The sequence below is a fragment of the Aegilops tauschii genome, chromosome 2 (genome assembly GCF_002575655.3).
Source record: "Aegilops tauschii subsp. strangulata cultivar AL8/78 chromosome 2, Aet v6.0, whole genome shotgun sequence".
NCBI classification, from domain to species: domain Eukaryota; kingdom Viridiplantae; phylum Streptophyta; class Magnoliopsida; order Poales; family Poaceae; genus Aegilops; species Aegilops tauschii.
In genome coordinates, this window is record NC_053036.3 from 395430099 (window position 1) to 395456486 (window position 26388).

The window sequence follows — 26388 nt, forward strand, 5'->3', positions numbered from 1 at the left end:
AGGGGAACTGGCGAGGAGGAGATAAGAGCGTACTAACCGCAGGGCCTCGTCCCTTCCAACTGTAGATCGTTCCTCAGTGAAGGGGTGAGGCCATTATTTACTACTAGTACTAGCATTATGGAACGTTGTGGGATTGCATTATACTGTAAATAATAGCACTAGTAAAAAAAATTGGCACTAGGTAGTAGTTTTTGGCGTGGATTAAGAAATTTTGGGTATGTTTTTGCCATTTTTTGTACACGCCAACTAGTGTCAAAAACGTCTTACATTATGTGACGGAGGAGTACGTACTCGTACTGTAGCAGTACTAGTACTACTTTTCTCAACTAGTAGTGCGATGTACTGTACTTCTAGTCTAGTCTAGTATAGTGCACCAGTTTTGAACTCTTGAATCTCAGGGTCAAGGAGCTACAGTTGGAAGTGGAGGGTACTACTGTTCTCTAGAACCATCGCTGTACTATCAATGCAGGGGAAGTACACCTGCGTAGTGGCCTAGTGGGTACTCTCGGTGCTCTATTCAGCCGCTCCTCTCACGTAGCTGGCCTACTCAGCCGCTCCTCTCACGCACACACTAGCAGCCTGTTTATCAGCGACGGTTACTGCAGGGGCAGAACATTTGAGTTATTTGATACAGCAAGACTAGGCTTTTCGCTTCCATTTGTGGAGGTGTAATGGATCTCGTCGAACTTTGTTAGTAGTTCCTTCTTTATGAATGAGATGAAGCAAAGCTTTTGCCTCCGTTTCAAAAAAACACGTCAAGAGCAATTTCTTTTATAGTAGAGCCGATAATGGAGTAAAGTCCATGCGTGCAACACCACAAGCTACAGAGCAGTAGTAGAGCACTTTACGTACAGAGCCATATTGCACAGTTCCCAATGCCCCGCCAGGCTTTTCCGGCTCCTCGGGCTTAATTGGGAGGCGCTAGTTTAAATATGCTACTAGCTGCAAGCTGCAAGCGAGGTGCGGCTAGGGCGAGCACGCAAGCCACGGGATGCTGGGAAGGAAAACCCGTTCACGTGGCTAGGCTGTCCTGTGTACCCAGATTGTAGAGCGGCATGTCCGTTTGACTTCAAAACTCAAACTACTCGTGTAAAATATTGGCTCGCAGCGAAGTGTAGTAGTACTATTTTTTTAAAAAGGCCGCCGTGCGTTCGGCCGGGATCGAACCCACAAAACGAGGTATACACTCCCGCGACCACTAGTAGTACTCGTTGGAGTACAACGCAACCTAGAATCGCCTTTTGTCGCTAGTAGTACGTACATTGTTCCTTACAAGAAACCCCTAATGGTTAATAGTATAGCCAGCTGCTGGCTATAAGCCAGTGCCATGTCATCTACAGCCCATCTTATAGCCAACATGTACAATAATAGATCAAAAGAGTGTACTACTTTTTTATTATGTGGCCCACTTCTCATTCAAGTGCCTAGGAGCACGTGCTAGAGCTGGCTCTTCACGAAGAGCCCGCTTACCTTCTCTCTCCTCTTCTCTTTCCTCCAACTAAGCAGAAATATATTAGTTTATTTCTTATACCCGCTGACTCAGCTCTATTGTACTTGCTCTAATAATGCAAGAAACCACTAAAATGCCAAGAAACTACTACCACTTGCATACGTAGCAGACTTAAGATAAGACTACCTTATCAACCATTGTACATGCTCTTACCAACAAAAATCCTCGAGTGACCTCCTACCTCCGGCCCGTCCACCTAGTCATCCTCGGCCATGGGACACAGCTACCGCCGCCGGCAGAAGGCGAGGTCAAAACCGCCGATGGTGCGGAGCCCATGTTGCGGCAGCCCGGATGCCAGCTCCGTCCGGCGCTCGCGGCCGCTAGCTAGCCAAGATAGCTCCGTCCAGCTGCTTGTCTGCAAGGTTTACTAGCTAGATTGGCATGGCAGCGCGGCGGCTTGCTCGCGCGCACCGCGCTAAGGCAAGCCATCTGGCTCGAGCGAAGGCCAGCGTGGCGGCTTGCTCGCTCGTGAGACACGCTCGGGCCAGCCTGCCAACCCGTGCGGAGGCCAGCGCGGCGTCCGACCCGTCCGGCGGAGCGGCGGCCAACTCGCTCATCACCGGCGCCACCGACGAACACGCATCAGTACTGTTTGAAGTAATGTTCAGGAAAAATAATGATTTGAGGGGGAATAACAGGATAGAAGGTCAGATGTGGGTCCCTCGTGTCAACGGTCAAACAAAATGTGTTGGTTTAAGCTGCCTCTCAGCACGGACGTGTGGGCCAACCCTGTCATAAATGGGTTTAAACGAACCTAATCGGTAGGAGTACTAGGTAGTTTTTGGCGTGGATTAAGAAATTTTGGGTATGTTTTTGCTATTTTTTGTACAATAGATTCTTCCTAGGGCTGGTTGAAAGTGGTAGTTTTTTGTTAAATACTCTACATATTGTAAGTAGGAGTGAAAGTTAAGCTTTGGAAGCCAATAAGCAAGGCTAGTTACATAGTGCATATGTGTACATGATTGAAAGTAAATATTAACCATGAGTGACTAATATCTTGATGGAAAACTCGAAACTATGGAATACTAGGAAAAAATGCATGGTTGGAAATACTAGCAATGTTCATGTCCGTTGCAACAAATCATAATTAGAATAATACTTATTCACAAACTTGGTACAAAACACTCTAATTTTGATATACATATGTCACTAGAGATATATTATGTTTCAATTAGAATATATTCCTTGGGCTGTTTTGGTGAGGTCAGGGAGGGATGTGGTTGGTTTTAAGATACTAATTATGGGTTTTTCTGCAAATTGGTAGACAAGTGGGATGTTGGTGAGAAAAGGCAACAACTTACCTCACAATCGTTAGATGTAGATCTAATGGTCAGAAACGACGGATGGCAGACACACCAGCATCACCAACTTAGTCTTGTGTAGGAGTACTAGCAAGATCCGTGCATTGCACGGAATATCAATATGCATTTTTTTATAAAACACTTGTTGTGATTGACCCTTGCGGGAGTAATCCCATGTGTAAAAACTAATGATATCTCGGGAAATATGAGATAAGGTGAAGAGGAGTGGGGTGTGGTGGTGGTTGGTGGTGGGACTGAGCGGAGGCATGGGGATTGACGACGCCGGCAGCGGCCACCAGGCCAGTTTGTTCCAGAGGCTTCCTTTCTTAATTGCTCAACAATGAGGTTTGTTGGAGATAAGGATGAACGAGGGAAGGCCTTGTCTGCAAATGTGGAGAGGGGTGCGGGTATCTTTTAGTTTAATTTCCATCCGTCAGATATAGATCGGACGGTCTATATTGCAAGATGGCACACGTACCATCATCACCAACTCAGTTTTTTATAAGAGAAGAAATATAAGTATGGAGATACAAACGTATTATCGATACTTGCTTCCGTAAACTAGCATCTACATTCTATTCAACGCCTCGGCATGTGGGGCCTTAGCACAATGACTTCTCGACTGTGTAAAACAAAGATTTTCCTGTCGCCGACAAGGAGGGGGTGACAGCGGCGCACTTTTTGGCTTGCTCTAGTCCTAGTAGTCATACTAGGTGGTCTAAGCACGTGTAGATTTATTCTTTTTCACGTCTCGTGTTCGCCGTACTGCCACGACTGTTGATGAATAGACGGTAAGTTATTCACGGGGAAACCCTTGTTGAGCGTGTTTGCGAGAGAGAGAGAGAGACAGTGTGTGTGTGTGTGATATGTTAAGAGACTGAGGTAATGATAACAGATTCTTTGTGTCTATGTGTGTGGAGGATAGAGAGAGACATGTACATGGGGCTTTGTGTTGTGTAACGTGGAGACACATATACATAATTAGAGAGTGAGTGTGTGAGATACACATGCGGACATGAGGAGAGATGAGGATCCAAATAAATGGGTGTTTGTGCGTGTCTGTGTGTGTTTGTGCACGCGTTTGTGTGTGAGAGGGAGAGAGTGTATGTGGAGTAGAGAGACCACTGATGATGTAAACCTAGTATAAGGGAAGGGGGAATGGTGTGACATGTGTAGTAGCGAGATAGCACGGGTGCGGGCGGGGGGAGCAGACTATTTGGAAGAGACATCGAGTGTGTGTGTGGGAGAGGGGTGTGAGAGCGAGAGAAAGAGAGAGCTAGCGACGGAGAGAGAGAGAGAGAGAGAGAGAGAGAGAGAGAGAGAGAGAGAGAGAGAGAGAGATAGGAAGAGAGGGGGCGAGAGGGGTCGTTTGTGTCCATAAATGGCGTATAGATAGGGAGACAATGTTGATGTTGTCCAAAATTGGCCTGTGAACAGAGACGCAAGGGAAGCGAGTCATCGTGTGTGTGATAGGGACTTCATGAGAGATCTAGAATAGATGGTGTAGAGAACAATGTGCGAAACCGAGAACGATTATACATTAGGGAGCTATGCAAAGAGTCACGACATATATGTATACAGGGAAGGAGCTGGGGCGGGTCCGCATGTGGGAGAGATAGAAAGAGGAGAGTGGTGCACAAGGAGACAAAGTGTGCTTGTTTGCAGTGGGGGTGGTGTGTGAGGTGAGTGCGCGAGAACCACATGACTAGGGAGATAGACGTTTGGGGGCGACATTTTGTGTGTATGGGAAATATACACTCTACATAGTGCGTGTGCTTGGGTAAGAGAGATAGCGGGAGACCTAGAGAGTGAGGGAAGAGATGTGTGCATGCCCGAGAGACAAAGTGATAGAGACCTATGTTGGGGTCCGGACTTTACAAGAGAGAGGGGTGTTAATGTGCTCGTGTGTTGGTGTTTGGGGGAGAGAACGACTTCTCTATGTGTGTGTGTGTGTGGTGGTGGTGGGGGGGTTGACTTCAGATAAAGAGTGAGGTGTCTATATTTGAGGGACTTTAGCGTAATTGAGATATTGTGCACTCATGGTTGATCAATTTGTTTCACAGTTTGTACTATGAGATAACGATACTTTTGAACATGCGTGATATACCTTGATGTACCAGAATTACAAACCTAAGATTGGAATTTTGGAATTCGACTCCATCATTAGCTTTTGTAATTCATTTAAACGGAGGTACATTTTTTAAGCCGGGATTTCGTGATTTCAAATTCATATATCAAACCTAGAGATATACACATACGGGCATGTTCAAACTTTATAATCATCCACTTTATTCATACACATACACATTTTTGCTTTTGTCATCATATTTAGGATAAACACATTTGGAATTTCATTTGAATTGGACCGTATGATGGTATTTGCTTGTAGTAGCTCAATGATCCATATTTGAATTGAATGGACAATCTAAGTTTCGAGTTGGAGACATTGATTTTCAAAACTTGCACATTTTTTTGCGTGCAAAACAAACAAATTGTCGGCCATGATATCATAGTCGGCCGTACGAGAGCAGAATACTTATAATTTTAGGCGCCAAAAGCTTTCAAACTTCCTGCTCACATCGAAATATCACGCGCCCGAAAGTTTAGCCCTGCGATATTCATGTTTTACCCCTGCCACATGAACGGAAAAGGGCTGCTTTGGTAACTCCATTGTTTTCCCCTCTTTGCCCCCAATATTCTTCCCCAGAGCCCCTCCCCTTCCCCTCCCCGACCCCCAACCACGGCAAGCCGCCGAATCTAGTCCCCCGCCGCAACGGTGGACCTCACACCCCGCCGGATCTACCTTCCGCACCTTGGAACCCCCAACTGCCAACTCACCACTTCACCGGAGCCGCTTCAGCGACTGGCTTGTCCACCGCTCCAGATCTCCTTGACCGCCATCATGGTCAACCGCACTGGATCTGCTTAACCGGCGCCCTCGTCCACCACAGCGTAGGCCCTTCACTGACTCCCTCGTCCGCCCCTTCGCTGGCCCTTCATACAAGCCCTCGTCCGTCGCAACAGATCCGCCTCACCGAAAGCACTGTACAACGCGCCCGCCGAAGCCTTTGTCCACTGCACCGAACCCGCTCCACGGACGCCATATTCAACTCCACCAGCCCTGCTTTACCGACGCCGCAGCCTCATCAGGTTATTTCGATTTGTACTCCTTCGGTTTTTCTCTTTATCGTGCAACTGTTCACTTACCACAGATGAGCTTTCTTGTATGTCGACAGGCGCCACAACCGTAGCACCGGAGCCGCTTCAGCGACGGCGACAGCCGGCCCAAACTCAACCGCAACACGAGCACCATCGACGATCCTTAGCTATCAAGTATGACAACGATACCCAAACGCCGCCGAGAATCAGGTACTATTATCCAACGGCCGGCGCCTATGTTCAATTTCCTAGCATAAGCACCGCACCTTTGAATTTCTTCAGGGCATCATTCAGTTTTTCATGAGACGCGTTATTCTGCTTGCACCTGCAGGGCCATACTTCTGGCAGTGAACATGTTACATGTGCTAAATTACATACCAGTGCACATATAGTTAATATGATTTAGTTTTGTTCTGATGCCACCTGTTGGTTCCATCAGACTGCTTAATGTTCTCTATCCTTAATTACACATCAGCAAACTAGCATGTGGTTCCGCTGCTTTTTGTTTGTTTTACCCTACATTTTCTGATGCTAGCTATTACATCACTGCTCTGAGCCTCTGTTCATTACTTGTTTGTGTGTTCTTGATCTTCCCAAGTTGCATGACTAATTTGATGCTTCTATTAATTATGGAGCTACCAACCCTATCAAGCAAAATATTTGTTCTTTTGGGGTTGGCACCTCGAACAAGCATAAAAATAGAGGGAAGCAGATATATTGTCATGTATGCACACACCCTTCTTTCATTAGTTTAGATGAACCATTGATGATCAATTCGGACCAGTGCATGCGATTAAAATTAATTTTACCTAAATAGATGGTGCAGAATAAACTACAACAACTAGATTTGCAACCACGGGATGCTGACGATATCTTCAAAGAACATTGCAACAGCAACTAGGCTTCACAGCAACATATGGTAAGCCAGTGTGTTTTAGTACATGTGAAATGTAATGCGAGTGGGCTGCTTTCTTGGCTTGTGCCCTCAACGTGTAATCCTACCAAATTACAAATAGTTCGGTTGTCTGCTTTGCTGTATTGCTTGATTCGAATGCTTATTTGTTGTTACGCTATACCTGAGTTAGCCAATATGTCAGCAGTGCCTGTTGTACTATCGTAAAGAAATGCATGCCTATTTCATTTGGGTCCTTAACTTTTCCTCTCAACTTCATCACAAGACTGTCTTCGTAGTTTATATGAGGCCACACTGTTAAGTGCTTCTCAGATTATTTCAACTGCTTAGATGCCTTGGCAACTTAAATATAGCGGTTGTACACTCCCTTTCAACTAGGGATGTCAACTGGGTCCCGTTTAATCCCGATTAAAGTCCACTAGTGGTATGATAGTTCAAAAGAGTTTTTGTTTTTTGAGGAAAATGAACTAGGGAGGTAGCAAAAACTAACTAGATGGGACTGGCGGATGTCGTTTATTTTCCACTTACATCCCTAATTTCATCTTACCATTTTAATTTCTTTTCGGCTGATGCTGCTTCAAACCATTTAAATATAGTTTGCCATGCTTCGCAATAATTCGTCCGTCGTTTACCATGTAAGCTTACTGCCTGGATCATATGATAACTATCTCTTACTGATGTCCAGCAGAAACCTTTCAGGATGCTGTTCACACTAGGACACAATGTACAACCCCAGAATCTATTTGTGGAAGCAGTGCGCCATCCATGTTACCAGATGGTAGCAGTTCAGAGGCAACACCGCCGGAGAGCAGTCTGAGCACAAATATTATAGTGCTTGAGGCTCTACTAGAGGCAGAAAGAGATGGTGTGGCTGCCATGAATGAGGTAATCTTTATCTTGAGGCTGGAAATTACGCAATTAACGGCACGCATTCTGCAAGCAACCCAAGAATTGGAGGAAGTAAGAATGTTGCATTTGAAGACGGAGGAGGTCCTGCTGTTTCTGCTATCTGAAGCCCAAGGTAATCTCGGTTCTTCTTTAGATACCAGTTGAAATTGTCATTAGATTATTGTACTTGCATGTTGTGTCATGTCTCTGAATGGATTATATTGCAAGACCCCCTATGTTGTCCATGTGTTGTAATGATCCGAATTTTTTAGGCGAGGTAATCCTCAGTACTTGTATGATTGACATAAGGTGAACTGTTTTTCGTGTGAGCATATTGTATTGGATGAAATAACTGTTTGACTCAGAGTGTATCCAACCTACTGAATTCGAAGATCACGGCATTTCTAAATCATAATCATATATAAAAGTGGAATAAATCTTTGTTGTGGTTTTGAAGAAATAAATAACAAAACGTATAATTATCTGTGGATGTTTGTAATCGAATACAAATTGGATTTGAATTTAGTTTGCCAGGTCCCAGGGCAAATGTGAATGCTAATTCTCCCAAGTTTTGAACGAAGCGGCTAAACACCCACTATAATTTGTGGGCTGCCCGAAGCAAGTGTTTGCGAGATGGAAATTACTGTCTACCCCTGACACTTGACATCCTTATCGACCGGATTTACACTGCTGTCGATAGGGGTAGACTAGTAACTTCAATCAGACATGACACGACGGCCTTTGAGCCCATTCAGACACGGTGGGTGCCAAACATGGGCGGCAAAACACGTTTGATTCAAGCTCGTCTGAAAGACATGTGTCTCTTCCTCCATTTCCCCATTCATACACGGTGGGCAGCAAAACAAACTCTCCTCGTCCGAAATCGATGTAGACTAATATTTTAAATAGGGGCAGATGTGTAACTTCCATCAGACGTGACACAACCGCCCTACCTGTCAGGCCCATTCATACACCGTGGGCGCCAACCGTGGGCGGCAAAACACCCTCTCCTCGCCCAAAATAGTTACCGGCAAATATTTGGGAGATGCGAGATTACCGTCCTATCCCCAACCGACGCGATGTCCGAAATTTTAAACGGGGGATAAGTTCGTAACTTTCCCCCATTTCAGAGAAGCGCGTCCCAAAGTTTGAGATCCCCCCTCCCCTCCATTTCCCCATTCATACACCGTCGGCGGCACAACAACCTCCGCACTGCGGCCAGCCTCCTCCGTCCGCCACCCCATCCTCCACCTTGCCGGAGCCGCTACCCCTAACTCGTCATCCACTGCAAGAGATGGACGTCTCTCATCCACGGCGCTAGACCAGGATCCTTTCAACGCCTCCTCTCGCTTCATCGGCGCCGTCGTCCACCTTGCCGTTGCCGCTCCTACGACTGCCTCGTCCACGGCAACAGGATATATCCCCCGACCCGGCCGTCTACCGTCTAAAGTCTTCTTCCCCGCCGCCGACAGCCATCACACCCGTAGCACCCTCAACGTATCAGCATAGGCCTACACGGTGTCGCAAGAGAGGTGGTACTCTTCCATATGTGCTTAAGTTATTGATCTCACCCGGAAAATAGATCGTAATTTGTTTACTGTACTTTTCTTGTCCGTACCAAATCATAGTGGCTAGTTGAAAGCAAACATTGGTTGCGAAGTAGCTTTGTCCGGTTTGCACCTTCAGATCCGCCATGGCACGGGCACTATACTCGTAAAGCTTATGGTTTCCCCCCTTTATATTCACTACCATCATCGTAGGTGCTTCGTGTCGTGCTAGCACTGCTCCTCAAGACCTCAACCCAAAGCTTACGTGTTGAAATACGAATCTGATATGATGCTCATATCACTAAAACAAAGAACGTTTAATTGGTCACCTAATGTTCCTATATTCGTTTCGAAAAGCATGTGCGCCACCCACTGGTCCAGCTAGTTCCACTTTCCTGATTTTTCTCTTGATGCTTAGGGTTTTCCCCTTTTATCTACTCTACTATGATCTGCGTAGGTGCTTTCTGTCGTACTAGCATTACTCCACCCTTCAAGCTAAACAACACAACACTCAGAATTTGAAAGCTTAGTTGTTCAAATATGATTGTGATATGATACTGATATTAGTTAACCGACACATTTAATTGGTTAGCTAAAGTTCCCACTTGAGTTTCCAAATGCATGTCGCGACATATAGAGAGACAGCATAATTGCATTTATTTGTCACTTGTTGACTGTATTTTCTTGTCCATACCAAATCTTAGTTGTTATTTCAAAGCAAACATCGCTTGCTAACTACCCTTTGCGCGGTTTGCAGCTTCAGATCTGCCATCGCACTGCCACGGTCAACACTGTACTCATCATGCTTATGTTTTCCCCATTTTATGATGACCACAATCAGCCTACGTGGTTCGTGTCGTAATAGCACTGCTCCACCCATCGAGCTAAACAAGCTTAGTTGTACAAATTCATATCTAATATTATTGCTGATATTAGTAAAACTGAGAGATGTTTAATTGGTTAGCTAAATGTTCCTACTTTAGTTTCGAAATGCATGTGAGCCACATATGGAGAGACCGGAAAGAATAGTATTTCTCTGTGCGCTCTGGTTCATCATGGGTGGCCAACCGACATTGTATTGAAAGACTTGTAATATCTTCAATCTGCTTGCTCTTCTGCTCTTCTTTAAGATGATACTCTTATCTTGCGGTCGACTGGTCAGGTCGAGTTGTTCTCCCTTAGTATATTTTGAATCTGTCAGGTCAGGTCGACTTGTTCTTCTTTACTATATGTTGAAGCTATCATCTGCGAAGTGTCATCACTTCTGGAGCTCTCATATTTTGAGCAATAGGCCACATTATATTAATGCACACAACAAATTACAGCATGCATGGCATCTTTTAAAAGAATTGCAGAGATAGCACAAAGGGGTTTACAGGGAGGCAGTATTGGATTAGAATCACTTCTGCATTACAAAGAAAGTCTCACTTGTTTTTATGTTTTCATGCATGTCAGATATTGAACATTAGCAAAATGAATATGAGAATGGGCGCACGAGAGGAATATTGCGGAACGATCCACTGGCTAACAAACTTGGCATGGTGGAGGATGGCCTATCTTATTCACCCATCAAGGTGCTTGCTCTAACTTTGCAAAGTTGTATTGGTCGCACATATTTTGCATCTGACCTCTTGCATTACTTCTACTTTGTTACACCATCTGCTTAGTTTAAGCATCATATATGAGTATATGTCATACCTATCCATTTTATGTACCTATTCCATGTGTCGTCACACTATGTTTTTCCAGTCAAATGTTGTTCTTTCGTAATAGATGTCCAAAAGGAAGAGGGTGAGTGCAGATCCTCAAGGTGTACAAACTAGGTATTTGGAAAAGGTAGTGATAGCTGTTAAATCAGATAGATCAGCAGCCACAGAAAACACAGGCCCAACTGTACCACACTTTACCCCTACTCCAGTGGCCAAACCCCTATTAGAACTGCTGGGAGCCCAGCGTCAGGTACTGTCTATGATATCAATTCAAAATTTGAACTCCTAAATTTCGGCTTGTGCCTTACCTTCTCTCTTGTATGAAAACTAATTTCAGATGAATCTCCTTGCTCAAAGGATCATACGATCTCAAAACAATAATGGGCTCTGCATTGCTCTTGTCAGTACCTCTCTCCCTTTTGCCTTGTAACGTTGTACTTAATTAATTGCTATTTGATTATGTATCATCAGTCTGCACCTGAGCTTCATTATCCTCTGTTTCTTCCAATATTATTTGATCTATATTTACTTGCAAAATGTAGAATAATGGCAATGCTTATAAAGAATTTTCTTTGGGGAATTTATTGAATTATCCTTCCATCAACATGGAGAAGGGCTTTGTCCAGCCCGTGTTAACATGTAATGTAAGTTCATCCTTCTCAAGCCTTCAAACTTTGTTCTAGTATAGATTTGGATAGGCATCATTTCCTCCACTATTGTTTGCTTGCTGTTTACATCTGATTGGATGTTTGCAACAACTACCAGTTTCAAATTGTAGTTGTAAAAACATGTTCCTTATGCAGAACAGATCCATTTATTTGCTTATATAATTGTGAAATCTGTTACGTGTCTCCTTGTTTCTCTTTCAGACTCGTATCTCTTACGCCAGGCAGAACTTTACGGAAGATAGTGAGCCAAACCATCTTGAGGACAGCGAGATGACCCCAAGGTCCTGTCTTGATGAAGACTGTGAGTTGAAGCTACTCACCAGCAGGTGTGAGACAACCTCTGTGCAGTCACTGCCTCAATCAGTTCAACTTCTTCAGTCTCAACATAAAGCGGAAAGGCTTGCTTCAGCTCAGGTCCGACTTGAAGTCAAAGATGCAATGAAGATGTCAGAGGACAGCCGTGCGCACCATCATGCCTTAAATCTAGTGTTGATGCATCTATCGTTGACACAACTGAGGTCTACTCAGCTTCTTCAGCTATTTGGGGGGCCCGACTTGGCCAGGCCTAGTGCCTTCTGAAGTGCTCTCGGTTTTGTATATTCTTTTGTCGGTGCGTTTATTTGCACTGGTGGCGAACTTTGATGCCCAGTGGATGTAATATGTGTGATAGCCGTGATAGCCTAGCGTAAGTTGCTTGCTTATTTATTTCCTTGTTGTCTTGTTTATTTGTTTGCTTGTAGTCATTGCAGTTCTTTTTCCGCGGTTTGCTAGTGGCTGCAATAACCTATTTTTTAAAACTAGGCCACAATAACCATGGGCTAATATTTACTGTAGTGACACTAGGCCTCCTACGGGCCGTAGAAACAGTGGGCCTTCTACGGGTCGTAGAAACAGTGGGCCTTCTACGGGCCGTAGAAACAATGGGCCTTCTACGGGTCGTATCATCAATGGGCCTTATACGGGCAGTATGATCGATTGGCCAAACATGGGACAATAACAGGCCGCATTATGGCCGTAAACGGGCTAGAGTTGGAATCGTCCGTTCATGGGCCGACCATAACGGGCCATTGTTAATAGGTCGTATTTGATGACGCTATGAAAACGGCCCAACGTATTAACGGACCACAAACGGGCCGACTGTAACCACGGGCTGAATTTGGCCCACAAGCAGAAAATGACAGTAACGAGCCGTAAGTAAACGAATGCTGGAAATAAGCCCAAGAATAAATGGGCTCTGAGAAGGCCGAAAGATAACATGGGCTGGAAACGGCCCAACGGAATAACGGGCCGTTAATGGGTATAAAATGATACACTGTTCATTACGGGCCAGTTTCACCACGGGCCGTTAATGGGTGTAAAGTGATACACTGTTCATTACGGGCCAGTTTCACCGTGGGCCGTTAATAGGCCAAGAGTTACATAGGGCCTCATATGGGCCGAAAGACGTCATGGGCCATACATGGGCCGGAAGTGAAAATGGGCTGGAATCATATTGGGTGGCCCAGATGACGCTACTGGGCCTAATTCGGATAGGGCGTAACGGGCCTTGGGTTAGCGGGCTGTAAATGGGCTATATGCTAACAGTAAAACTTGCACAAAGTAAAAGTAAGAAGTAACCACAAGTGGAGACGGTGAAGACGAGGATGTGTTACCGAAGTTCCTTCCCTTTGAAGGGAAGCATGTCTCCATTGGAGCGGTGTGGAGGCACAATGCTCCCCAAGAAGACACTAGGGCCACCGTATTCTTCTCACGCCCTTGGACAATGCAATATGTCGTGATTCCACTAGTGATAGGCGACGATCGAACCTTTACAAACAAGGTTGGGGCAATCTCCACAACCGAATTGGAGGCTCCTAACACCACCACGAAGCTTCACCACAATGGATTGTGGCTCTGAGGTGACCTCCTCCATATAGGGTGCTCAAACACCCAAGAGTAACAAGATCCACTAGGGGTTAGTGCGGGGAATCAAATATCTCTTGGTGGAAGTGTGGATCGGGGCCCTCTCAAGCAAACCCTAGAAAGCCAGGAAGAGTTGTTGGCTAGGGAAAGAGATCAGGCGGAAATGGAGCTTAAGCAACAATGGAGCTTTTTGGAGCAAAAGAGGTGAGAAGACTCACTTATATAGTGGGGGAAAAGATCCAACCGTTATGCACTCCCGGCCCATGCATAAGCAGTAGTACCGCTCGGGTGAGCAGTACTTCTGCTGGAACAAAAGTTCTAGCCTGCACGTGCAACTGAACAAGTCAGAGAGGCGGTAATGTCGCCGGAGCGGTACTACCGCTCCCACCAGCGGTACTACCGCGTAGTGTTGAGCGAGCAGGTGAAACTGCGGTAGTACAAAAGGATAGTGCGGTAGTGCCACACAGAGTGGTACTACCGCTAGATACTGCCACTCTACTTCCACTCGAAGGACAGAGCAGTACAAAGGGCATAAGATAGGCGGTACTCCAAGCGGTAGAAAAATAGTGGTAGTACCGCCGGAGCGGTACTACCGCACCGCACGAGCGGTACTTTCGCTATACAGTCAGATGCTCAGTAGACCTGCGGTAGTGGGGTACTAGTCAGAGTCGCAGTACCGCAGGAGCGGTACTACCGCCCTGAACTACCGCCCAACTAGTGCTCATTTATAGAGCACTAAAAATAATCAGAAGTGCCAGTAGCATTGAACTACGGCAGTACCGCTGGAGCGGTACTACCGCTTACATGCCTCAAGTAAACCCAAGCATAAGATAGGAAAAGCTCCAATGCTGGGAAGGAAAGTAGGTGCAAAAAGACTGTGTACGTGTTGATTCCACCCAAGCCTTTTCGAAGCGGACCCCCTCTTAATAGTATGGTGATCCTACGACTCAAATCTGCCAAAAATGAAATGCAAGAAAAACAACCGTCTTCACTATATATCTCCGAGGGGCACGAATCGTCTTGTGCCATATGATAGATTCTCTGAAATGCTCAGTGCACACGATTGGTCCACAAAAGTATTGACATCAATCACCAAAACCACCAAGGGAGAAATATGCCCTAACGGTTGGACGAGGCAAGTCGCTTGGATCTGGTAAGTAAGAAGGGGCTTGTGACGAGGTAGAAGGAGATCAGCCTGATCAGGGAGTATGAAGGGGTGAGAGTGGCCACCGTAGCAGTGAAAGCGTCCCGGATGGCGCCCGATGACGGATTCATCATATTAACCAGACACAGACGTGGCGTTGAATTTCATTTTGGCATGTTTGAATTGTGCTTCATTTTGCTTTTTGTTGCATTGTTGAATTTGTGATGAGTTTGTGCTATATGATCCACATGCATGGATTTGTATCAATTTGAGGGTTTTGATATGAGGGGTGTGGTTGTCCAGTATGACTTTTGAGGAGGTGTCTCACACTATCCAGGGTCGCGCCCGGGTGTGTCTGCGGATGTTTAGGGGGCGGATTTGCCAAGTTTGGTGGTAGATACTCTTATGTCATCTCTCTCCCTATCACACCTCCTCCATTTCTTGTTTTTTAACCTGTTCTCTTTAAGAACCGTCACAGCCTGACTCACTTTTTGTTGGAGTAGTTGACTCGTTACGTCATTGGTGCAAAGACCAATTGCAACCAACATATTAACCAGACACGACCGGGATGTTGAATTTCATTTTGGCGTCTTTAGATCGTGCTTTATTTTGCTTTTTGATGCATTGTTGAATTGGTGATGAATTTGTGCTATATGATCCAAGTTCATGGATTTGTATCAATTTGAGGGTTTTGATATGTGGGGTGTGGTTGTCCGATAGGACTTTTGGGGGGGCGTCTGCCACTGTCCAGGCTCGCGCCCCGACGTGTCTGCAGATGTTTAGGAGGTGGATTTGCCAAGTTTGGCTGTAGATACTCTTATGGCATCTCTCTCCCTATTGCACCTCCTCCATTTCTTGTTTTTAACCTCTTTAAGAATGTCTCGGACTAGCTCACCTTTTGTTGGAGTAGATGACTTGTTGCTTCATTGGAGCAAAGACCAATTGCAACCAAGAAGCAAAGCAACTGGAAAAAAATGGGTGAACTATTTGAAGGATGTTTCACATGAATTGTCTGTACGTGATTATGTTCGTATTATGTTTGTATCTGCCATGTATGTTTACCAATGATAGACAATGATGATCATTGACCATGTCCTTCTTTGACCGACCAGGGCAACCCAACAGTCGGGTCGATAGAAAGGCCAGTCGCACCCCCCCCCCCCACACACACACACACACGACACATGGCCTATACCATCGGGATAGGGGACTGTTATTCGGAACAACTGAGGCGACTCGGGGCCATCTGAATAGACCATACAGTCTAAATACCGAACAGACATCCCAAAGCACAGCATCCGCCCGAGGGGACGTGATGGCAAGAGTTCGTGCCACAACCCGAAAACCACCTGTCAGAACACAAGCAAAAGAAAGCTAATGGAAATGATCAGTCGGTCCAAGGCAAGAGCACTCTTTGGCTACTCACATGGGAAAAATGATAGTCGAATAGACTACAAAGTCCAAAAGACGGGCATGCATTCAAAAACACGATATCTAATCAGGGGCGCAACGACGACAGACAAGATAGCCAAAGCACCTCCTTGCAGGGACCAACACACACAAGCCGAAACCGAGGGTCATCCGGCTAGGGGTCATGACGACAAGAGGACGGGTATTGAAAGGCACACCAACCAGCTAGCCCAGGCACTATGCAATAGCCCGGTGCCTTGCCTTTACAATGGAGACCCCTTTGACTTCTTCACTGAAAAAACAACTGCTAGCAATACTATCACCCCCACACACACACACCGTGCATGGCTGCGAGCCAGAGTATCCAGGCATGTCGCGCTCAAAAAGGACGGACGAACATACATCGCACGCTCAATCACAATCGTCACCAATAGAGCACGCGTCAGTTAGAAAGTGATGTGCATAGCAAGCATCGATTGATTATTTGAGCCGGCCGAATATTGTTCGGCGGAACTTCCATTCGTCAGGTTTCCACGTACGACATGTCAGTGTTAAGCTCGAAAGGTTGCCAAATGGCTCAGCTTAAAATACATGTATGACCCATTGAGACCCTGACATTGAGACCAATTGCAGCCAAGAGGGCAAACAATCTATAAACGACAATAGGAACAAGCACTCTTGATGCGTGGGGGCTCTTTTCCGTGTTGGCCGCACATATTCACAATGTCGGGGGGGAGGGGGGAGAGGAAGGCGAGAAAGCGAATGTACCAACTCCCTTTAATAGTAGAAATATTCTTGTCTGAAAATCGGCCCGCCTACATGCAAATTTAGCATCTCACTCTTTCGTGTCCTCATCACTTAGGAGTTTGACCTTTAATCACATGGAGAAAGAAACTTAGCTTAGCGACCTCATTCCCCATTCCCATTTTGATAGTATCAGCACACCTATGGACTCAATGTGTGGAGCGCTAACATATAAAGGATTTCACTTTTGATAGTATCGGCACACCTATGGACTCAATGTGTGGAGCGCTAACATATAAAGCCATTTAGCACACCTATTGGATATTTTTGTTCCAATAGTCGAATGCTCATCAAATGGCTCAATATTTCTATTGAGGATGCTAAATGGGAGGACTCGACATTTATTTAGAAGGGTAGAAGGGTTTTCCCTCCTTTCAGCCTCGAGTATAAGACTGGTCTTATTGGGGGGGCATTGTCAAGACCTGACTAAATCCTTAGTCATCGACACCTTCAATTACAATCCAAACAAGGTTGGGAGCTACAAGATCATCCATTTCCATGTTCGGCGGCTAGGATGAAGTGGGCGAACTAGTACGCAAGCCACTTAAGTGAGGACGTGGACAGCGTAGGATCTTCATCCAACAACGGGCATTTATTTACCTCTCACACCATTTTCTGTGTCTCTCATGTCATTTCCAGCTTTGTCTCTTTTACTTTGATTTTTTTTTCAAAACTGTGACTTTTTTTATAAAATTCGGAAACTATAGCACATAAGGGGAAAAGGCAATACTATGACCCCGTCGGCCTTCCGCAGGCCGAAGACGGGCTTTTCAGCCTAGGCTAAGCCGAAGAGTGCTCTTCGGCCTGCTGTTGACCGAAGAGTGCCTCGTCCGGGCCGAAGACGGGCTGTCGGCGTGGGAGTGACCGAAGTGGGCCATTTTCGGCCTACCCGTGGCCGAAGAGCTCTTCGGCCATCGGTTAACCGAAGAGATCGGTATAAGGCAGACCGCATCGTCTCCTTCCTCTGGTCGCCTGTTCTTCCTCTCTCTCTCTCTCTCTCTCTCTCTCTCGTTTCTCTGTATACCTCCCCACCCCGCGCTGATCTCCTTCGTTTTCCAGCCATTTTCACATCCAATCCGCAGAATTGGTAGATCGTAGCATTCTCCAGCAGCCTACAGTCAACATTTTTGCTATGGGATAGTTTTGTGTGCGTGTGGGGAGGAGCAGCCATGGTGGGGTGGAGAAGGTGCGGTTGGCGAGGAGGTGATGGTGAGGAGGAGCAGTAGCTGTGTAGGAGGAGGTGGTGAGGAGGAGGTGCGGCTTGGGGGTTATTCGGTGTTGAACCTCCGGTTGTCGAGGGGGCGGCGGTGGCGTTGTCGTTGTCCGGTGGTGCAAGTACTCCGCGAGCTGGATGGTGCTGCTTAGTTGAAGAGAGAGGAGCAAGCGGGGACACGCGCGTTGAAGGTATAACAATGTCCTCACAAAAAAATTGAGTTGTACAGTTTAGTTATTTTAGATAAGTCATGTATGCAAAATTGTAGTGTTAAATTGTCTGTCGTGGCATTTGAGCTGATAGTTAGTGCAGTGGGTAATAATTTTATTCATTCTTATTAATGAGAAGATGGCAATGTTTGACAGGTGAAAATGTCTGAATCAGTAAATTTGACTGTTTACTATGGCCCTAGTAATGTTTGATATAATGAGTTGGGGGTTGATCTTAGCGAGTTTAAAAATGGCGTCATGACACTTTCAGACCCGGGCAGACTGGACATTAGACAGTTGAAGTACTGGTTGACTACTAGTTTTGGGCTGGATCCTGAAGTATGTTCTGTCAGTATTCATGCATTGTGGACCAAATCCTATAAAAATGTCAAGTGGGAGTTGATGTCGACAGATAGGAGCCAGCATTGGTTGACCCTGTTAAGTCGTTGTCGAGACCGAAGAATCCACCCATATGCCCTAGTGCAGCCTGTGCCGAAGGAGGAGAATACCGTACAATTGCACGTGGGGTATGAACCTGGCCAGGGGAGTCAAGTGGCTAACGAGATAGATTTATCCGGGTCACAGCCTCCAGATGTGGATGCTAGCCAACCCGAGAAAGAGTCAGACTACGTGCCACACAACATTTGTGGTCAGGATACTGGGCATAGTAGTCAGTCAATAATATTATTGATTCTGGTTTTGCTGATGGGGATGAGGAAGGAGAGGAAATGCAGAGGGTGATGGAGGAAGAGGAAGAGGACGAGGATGGATTTATGGAGGATCTGGATTCTGAAAATTCCGAGGATGAAGTGGAGGTACCCATTCCTTCTGCATGGGATCAGGACATATCAACCGGCCTTAAGATCAACGATGGTCATGAGACTCCATGGCAGTATAATATGGACCAAGTCCAGATAGGGGCTATGTATGATACGAAGAAAAAATTGAAGTATGCGGTGATAAAGTGGGCTATGTCTACGCAGAGGGTTTTGCAGACACACATATCAAGTCCAACAAACTACACCGTGAAGTGTGTTGAAAAAGGTTGTCCTGGGAAGGTCCACGGGCACGTGCCGAAGTATGAAATCCACTGGGTTGTCACTGATGTCGTCCCACATAATTGTGTGAGGAAAAACCTTCTGGTGGATCGTCCAAACCTGACTTCAACTCTCATTGCGCAACTCATGTATATTGACATAGTGGAGAAGAAAGATATGGAAGCAAAACACATCCAGACAGCAGTGAAGGTCAGATGGAATTATAACATTCCTTATGGGAAGGCTTGGAGGGCTAAACAGAAGGCTATGGAGGAAAGTTTTGGGACCTTCTTCGACTCATATGATAATGTTGTCCGTCTCCTGGACGTACTGAAGGAGAGGAATCCCGGCACTTATGTTAACGTACAACACACAAGGTTGCTGAGTATACCAGGTTTCAAGGTGCTGAAACGGGTATTCTTCTCTTTCGCTATGTGCATCGAAGCTTTCCGGCATTGTCCTCCTGTGATGTTTGTGGATGGTACATTCTTGACTGGTCAGTACAAAGGGCAAATCCTGACTGCCATTGGTGTGGATGGGAACAATCAAATCATCCCACTTGCCATGGCATTTGTGGAGGGTGAGAACTTTCCGAGCTGGGTATGGTTCTTCCGGCAAGTGAAAATTGCCATCGTGAAGGACCGACCAAACATGTGTGTCATTCCTGATAGGCATGCTGGTATATTAAAGGCTGTGAAGACACTAAGGAATCCAACAGTAGATGAACCAACACCTTGGAAGGATTTGCAGAGCCGGTGGTGCATGCGCCATCTTGGGGCTAAATTTTTCTCACAGTTCAAGAACAAGCGGTTGATGAACTTGTTTAAAAAATTATGCAAGCAGAACCAGGAGCGTAAATACCAATTTATTTGGTCAAAACTTGATGAGTTTACTAAGAAGCAGGTCCGTGCCAGAAATGGAAAAAGATCAGCAACAATTAGCAACACTCATGGCGGAGCTAGAGGAGCCAGTTTGTCTTTGTGACTTGCTAGCAATTGACCCTCCTAATACTATGATAAAGAAGGGGAGGGCAATAAAGGATTTTTCAGAGTGGATAGAGAAAGAGCCTCCCGTGAATTGGTCTTTGCTGCATGACACCCATGGAGCTAGGTATGGCCACATGACAACCAACCTTGCAGAGGTGTATAACTTTGTACTCAGAGGGAATAGAGCATTGCCACTCATAGCTATTGAGGAGGCTGTATTCCATGGCACTTTTGAGATATTTCAGAGACCTGCACGAGTTAGCAAAGAAGCATATTATAGATAATCAGAACACACCTTACTGTAGCCGTGTCATGGAGTACATGGCAAAGAAGATAGAGAAAGCAAAGAAGCACACTGTGAGACTAGTAGGTAATCAGGAAAGGAGGTATGAGGTTCAGCTACCTACCGATGGTTTTGGTTCTGCCAATGAGGTGAAGACGCATGAGGTAAAAATTGGAACAAAATTTTATCCAACATGTGAGTGTACATGCAACAAACCAAAGTTGTTGCACCTACCTTGCTCACATGTGTTGGCTGCCTGTGGCCAGATTGAGTTGGACACCATCTCATTTGTGTCCCCATACTACTCAAAAGAGGTTGTACTCAACACATGGACCAGTGAGATGACAGGGTTTAGAGTCGTTGGCAATTTTAACAAGGTTAACGACGATGAGAGAGTATACATCCTGGATCCAGAACTTCGGCAAACAAGCAGGGGTCGACGTAAGGCCCGTCGAATCCGAAATGATATGGACCAATCTGAAGCTGGTGGAGCCATCAGACAATGTTTGCTATGCGCGGCTTATGGGCATAGGATGAAATATTGTCCAGACCTGAACAAAGACGGTGCTTCCACATCGACAAGTGCTTCCACATCCACGACTGCAACAACAGGAGCAAGAGGCGGACGTGGACGTGGCAGTTGAGGCCGAAGGGGAGGACGAGGAAGAAATAACTCACAAGCTATATAATGTGGCGGACAATGTATTAATTTATAATGTGGTGGACTATGTTTTAGTTTATAATGTCGTCTAGACTATGTTTTACTTTGTATGTCTGAACTATGTTTTACTTTGTATGTCTGATCTATGTTTTAATTTATAATGTCGTCTGGACTATGTTTTACTTTGTATGTCTGAACTATGTATTAATTTGTAATGTCGTCTGGACTATGTTTTGATTGCAGATATGTCTTTGTATCTGTTGCTTAATGGTACAATTGATAGAGGTCACCGGGCTGCACTTATGCAAGCGGACAAGAACTTAGACGTTTCGGTCACTCGCACCCCAAAGACTAACTGGATGATACACCCTTCATGGGTTGATAGGTATTGATACATATAATGCCTTACATGTTTGACATAGGTATTGAAACATATAATGACTTACTTTTCATGCTACATTTTGTTTGTTTTGTAGGTTAAGTTGGGCTGGACTTCTACCCTTGGCACGGCTGGTTGAGGGTACGTTGGAAGAGTGGGTTGACCATCCGAACTTGGATGAGGAAGGTGAACCAATGCAGTTGAAAAAGAGGCAAGTGAAATGATTCTCCTACGACAGGTCACTCCTTACCTGGTTAGTAGATAGATGGAGACCAAAGACACATACCTTTCACTTTCCCTAGGGAGAGATGGCGGCTACTTTACAGGATGTCTCCTACTTGTTGGGATTACCTTTGGCCGGTGATGGCATAGGTTCTTTAGAGGCAGAACCTGGCTGGCTTGCAAATATGCAGGCCCGTTTTCTAGCTGCGGTGCCAACTACTACGGGCTTAGACGATGATCCTCACGAGCCACGTTTTAGGTGGTTGAGCCAGTTCAGGTAACCTTCATGGCCACATGACTATGTTTTTTTTTAGTTACCAATAGTACATCGTTCACACAATCGTGTGTCTTCTATGTAGATTGCTCATTAGGATGCAGTAGATTTGTCAGACGCACAGATTGATCGATCCCTAGAGGCATATATTCTTTGTTGTCGGCAAGACGATGTTCACGGAGAACCACGTGACCATTGTTGATGCACGACTCATCGGTATTGCACGAGATATAGCTGACGCACATTGCCCTGGGGATATTGTGCAGAGGAGTTTTGGTTCTGTCGTGTTAACAGCTACGTACAGAGGCTTGTGCAAAGGTTGCTTGTTGAAGTCTAGAAAGTCAGGTCTGGTTGGATGTCCACTATTGTTGCAGCTCTGGTCATACGAGAGATTCCCTATTGGATGACCCTATGTCTACATTGACACACCGTTTGGGTTGGAGGAGATAACAGGGGCTTACGTGCCTGCTATCGGCGACTTGCCTACTATGGTATTTGTTTGGGCACGGAGAGAGGTACTTTTAAATTATGTAATTCTTTCAATTATTTTTGCCATGCAATAGTATTACTAATGTAAATTTGTTGTCATGTACAGAGACAGTTTGCACATACCCAGGTGAGGGGCTACTACCCGTCCTTCACGGTGCAGTTTGATAGTTTGCACGAGGATCAAGTTATCTGGGAGCCCTACTCGTATCAGACTATAACATCCAGGTATCCAGTTGGGATATCTGCCTTATGCACTAGAGATCGGCACTACTGGATGACCAAGGCCAAGTTGGTGTTCGACGTGATGGTAGAGGAGATGGCTCTCATAGGGTGATGAGACAGTTTGGTCTATGTCAAGAGCCTGCAATTCCAGATATTCCGCGGATACCAGACCACGTACACAAGTAAGTAATAATATTAAAGTTGTTAGCACCACATTCAGAATATATCTAACCATGAAACACGCATGTCAATCTCAGGTACAGTCGCGTAGGAGGAAACAAGTCCATGGTTGTTTGGCTTCAGAGCATTAGCCCTTACGTCCAAGAATGGACTACGGCGCCGACAAATATCTGGAATGAGGTTCGGCCCTTTGACTGGGACAAGTTTGGGTTGTATTTACAAACTTACCGGCATACAACGAGAATCTACTTGGTTCCAACAGCTGCTCCTGATCAGATTGAAGCCCCTCTCACCAACGATATGTACCCAACTACCTCTGTTGTGGGAACGAGACACCACGCGGTACATGTCATGCTTCTCATATATGTAGTTTTATCATAACCTTATCATATACAATGGGTTAACTCTTCATGTGCAGAGTGACTTGACAGTCCAGGCACGAGATGAGGTTTCCGCTTTAATGCGGTAGGTTGAGAGGGGGGATACTATCCCACAACCAGAGCACCTCTCATGGTTGAGGCGTATGGATGAGAAGTTAAGAGGGATTTACGTATCACTTACATGTAGACAATCTACGGATGTTGCCGTTCCTCGTCCGGCACATCCTCCCCCACGTCCCTCTGTCCAGTGTTCAGAACCACAACACTCTGTACAGCGTTCTGAACCACGACACTCCATGCAGCAACCACGCCTCTCCGTGCATCAGCCATCTCCTTCACAAACAGGGAGCTCTTCCTGGAATCAGCCATCGCCTTCTCAACCAGGGACCTCTTCCTGGTCTCATCAAATGGAACTAGGTAACACTACTTTGTACATTCTTTTCAACATTGTAGGTTCGCAAATTAATTTTACATGTTTTATTATATTGCGGTAGGCAACCAGTCGCAACAGTTCATGCATTCAGTGCAGTCACCGATACTTAGTGGTGCTGGATGTGGATTAGAGGGCTATGGCGATGACGATGACCAAGCTGCAAACACTTATGACTTCTCGCACACAGTGTTTCACACTCCACCACCACCACCGTCGCAGGAGACACAGACAGTGACAGACGAGGTTATCTATGGTCGTGGTTATTGTGAGCATCGTCCACCGCCTCAGCGCTTATCGCCTTCCGATCCTCGCACGAGGAAGACCCAGATTCGTCGTCGTCCCCAGCAGTGATATGGTTATCTATGTATGAGTCATTATCTATGTTAGTTTCAGACTATTCGCATATGTGAGTCAGTATTTATGTATGAGACACGCTTCATGTATGTGTTACTATCGCACTTGCTTCTATCTGATCAGGAGACATATATCGTTTTATGTATGTGAGAGACATATTACTATTAATTCGCATTGTTATTCCAGTTACATTTCCAAAGAGACTACAACTGATAATTAAGATACAAGTACATCTGAATTAAACGATGCGGTTGAACTTAATAAATATAGCTTACATACTACAAAATGAAATTAAGATAGAACATAATGCCCTACAATAAGATAGTACAAACTAATAATGCAAGTACATCTGAATTAAACGGTAGAACTGGAATGCAGCTTAAAAACTACATGAAGGCATCATCGTCATCCTCCGTCGATGCAGAACTCTTGCCCTTCGAGGATGCAGAACTCTTACCCTTGGACGATGCACAACTCTTGCCCTTCGAGGACACAGAACTCTTGCCCTTGGACGATGCAGAACTCTTGTCCTTCGAGGATGCAGAACTCTTGCCCTTGAACGATGCAGAACTCTTGCCCTTCGAGGATGCAGAACCCAGAAGCGGCAGCATGAAGATATCATCGTCGTCCTCGCTTTCTTCAGTCCATAAAAATGGATGATTTGTTGCAGTCCTTCTGAAAGTTTCACTCTTGGGCTCCACTACCTTCTTCCACCTTTCATGCAACCTAAGAAGTTCTTTACGTACCTCCTCATAAGTCCTTTCAGGCCACCCAGGCCTACGTAATTCGTGGGCCAACTCATTCATTATGGTGTCACTACCGGTGAGTTCGTCCCATGGAACTATCCTATTGTCCATCCTGAAAGCGGTGGCTAGCCTCAGAAGACATCTGCTCATCCCAGGGTGAAAACTACGATTGAAAGGATAATGGGACATCTCGACTACACTACACTGGACTGCTTATTCACCTCCGTGTGAAGGGGGTTTATAGGTAGAGAGGAGAAAATGGCGGGAAAGAATGACTGGGGTATGGAGTGAAAGGGTTGGCGGGAAAGAGTTGGCGGGAAAATATTGATGGAAAGGGTTGTGCAAAAAAAATTCAATGTCTAAGATGGAAAATGGTTACGCAACATTCGTAAGTCATAATTAAAAAAATAAACATTTTCGGCCTACCATAAGCAGAAGAGCGCAGCCATGCAACTTCGGTCAACCGTTCACGCGAAATGGTGGGGCCCAAGGACTCTTCGGCCTACGGTTGACAAAAGAGTGCTCTTCGGCCTATGGGAGGCTGAAGAGTCCTTTTCGGCCCAGTTGGGGCAATCTTCGGCCAACACGAGGCTGAAGAGCCTTCTTCAGTCAACAGCTGGCCGAAGAGCCACTCTTCGGCCAACCGGAGGCCGACGGGGTGCTAGTTTTGACTTTCTTGCATAAGCACGTATAGATTCCAAATTTGCTACAAAAATCATCACAGTCAGGTCAATAGAAAGGCCAACCGCACCCGCCCCCCACGACACATGGCCTATACCATCGGAATAGGGGACTGTTATTCGGAACAACTGAGGCGACTCGGGGCCATCTGAATAGACCATAGAGTCTAAATACCAAACATACATCCCAAAGCACGGCATCCGCCCAAGGGGACGTGATGGCAAGAGTTCGTGCCACAACCCGAAACCCACCTGGCAGAACACAAGCAAAAGAAAGCCAATGGAAATGATCAGTCGGTCCAAGGCAAGAGCACTCTTTGGCTACTCACACAGGAAAAATGATAGTCGGACAGACTACAAAGTCCAAAAGACGGGCATGCATTCAAAAACACGATATCTAATCAGGGGCACAACGACAACAGACAAGATAGCCAAAGCACCTCCTTGCAGGGACCAACACACACAAGCCGACAACGAGGGTTATCCGGCTAGGGGTCATGACGACAAGAGGACGGGTATTGAAAGGCACACCAACCAGCTAGCCCAGGCACTGTGCAATAGCCCGGTGCCTTGCCTTTACAATGGAGACCCCTTTGACTTCTTCACTGAAAAAACCAACTGCTAGCAATACTCTCACCCCCCCCCCACACACACACACACACACCGTGCATGGCTGCGAGCCAGA

At 45.8% G+C, this 26388-nt stretch overlaps 1 protein-coding gene across 1 annotated transcript; it reads left to right on the forward strand.

Annotated features, from left to right (window-relative positions):
* The first annotated feature begins 19105 nt into the window (after positions 1–19105).
* LOC109750743 (uncharacterized) lies at positions 19106–20398 on the forward strand. Its single transcript, XM_020309692.1, has one exon. It carries the CDS (start codon positions 19106–19108, stop codon positions 20396–20398), a length of 1293 nt encoding a protein of 430 aa, XP_020165281.1.
* The last annotated feature ends 5990 nt before the right edge of the window (positions 20399–26388 follow it).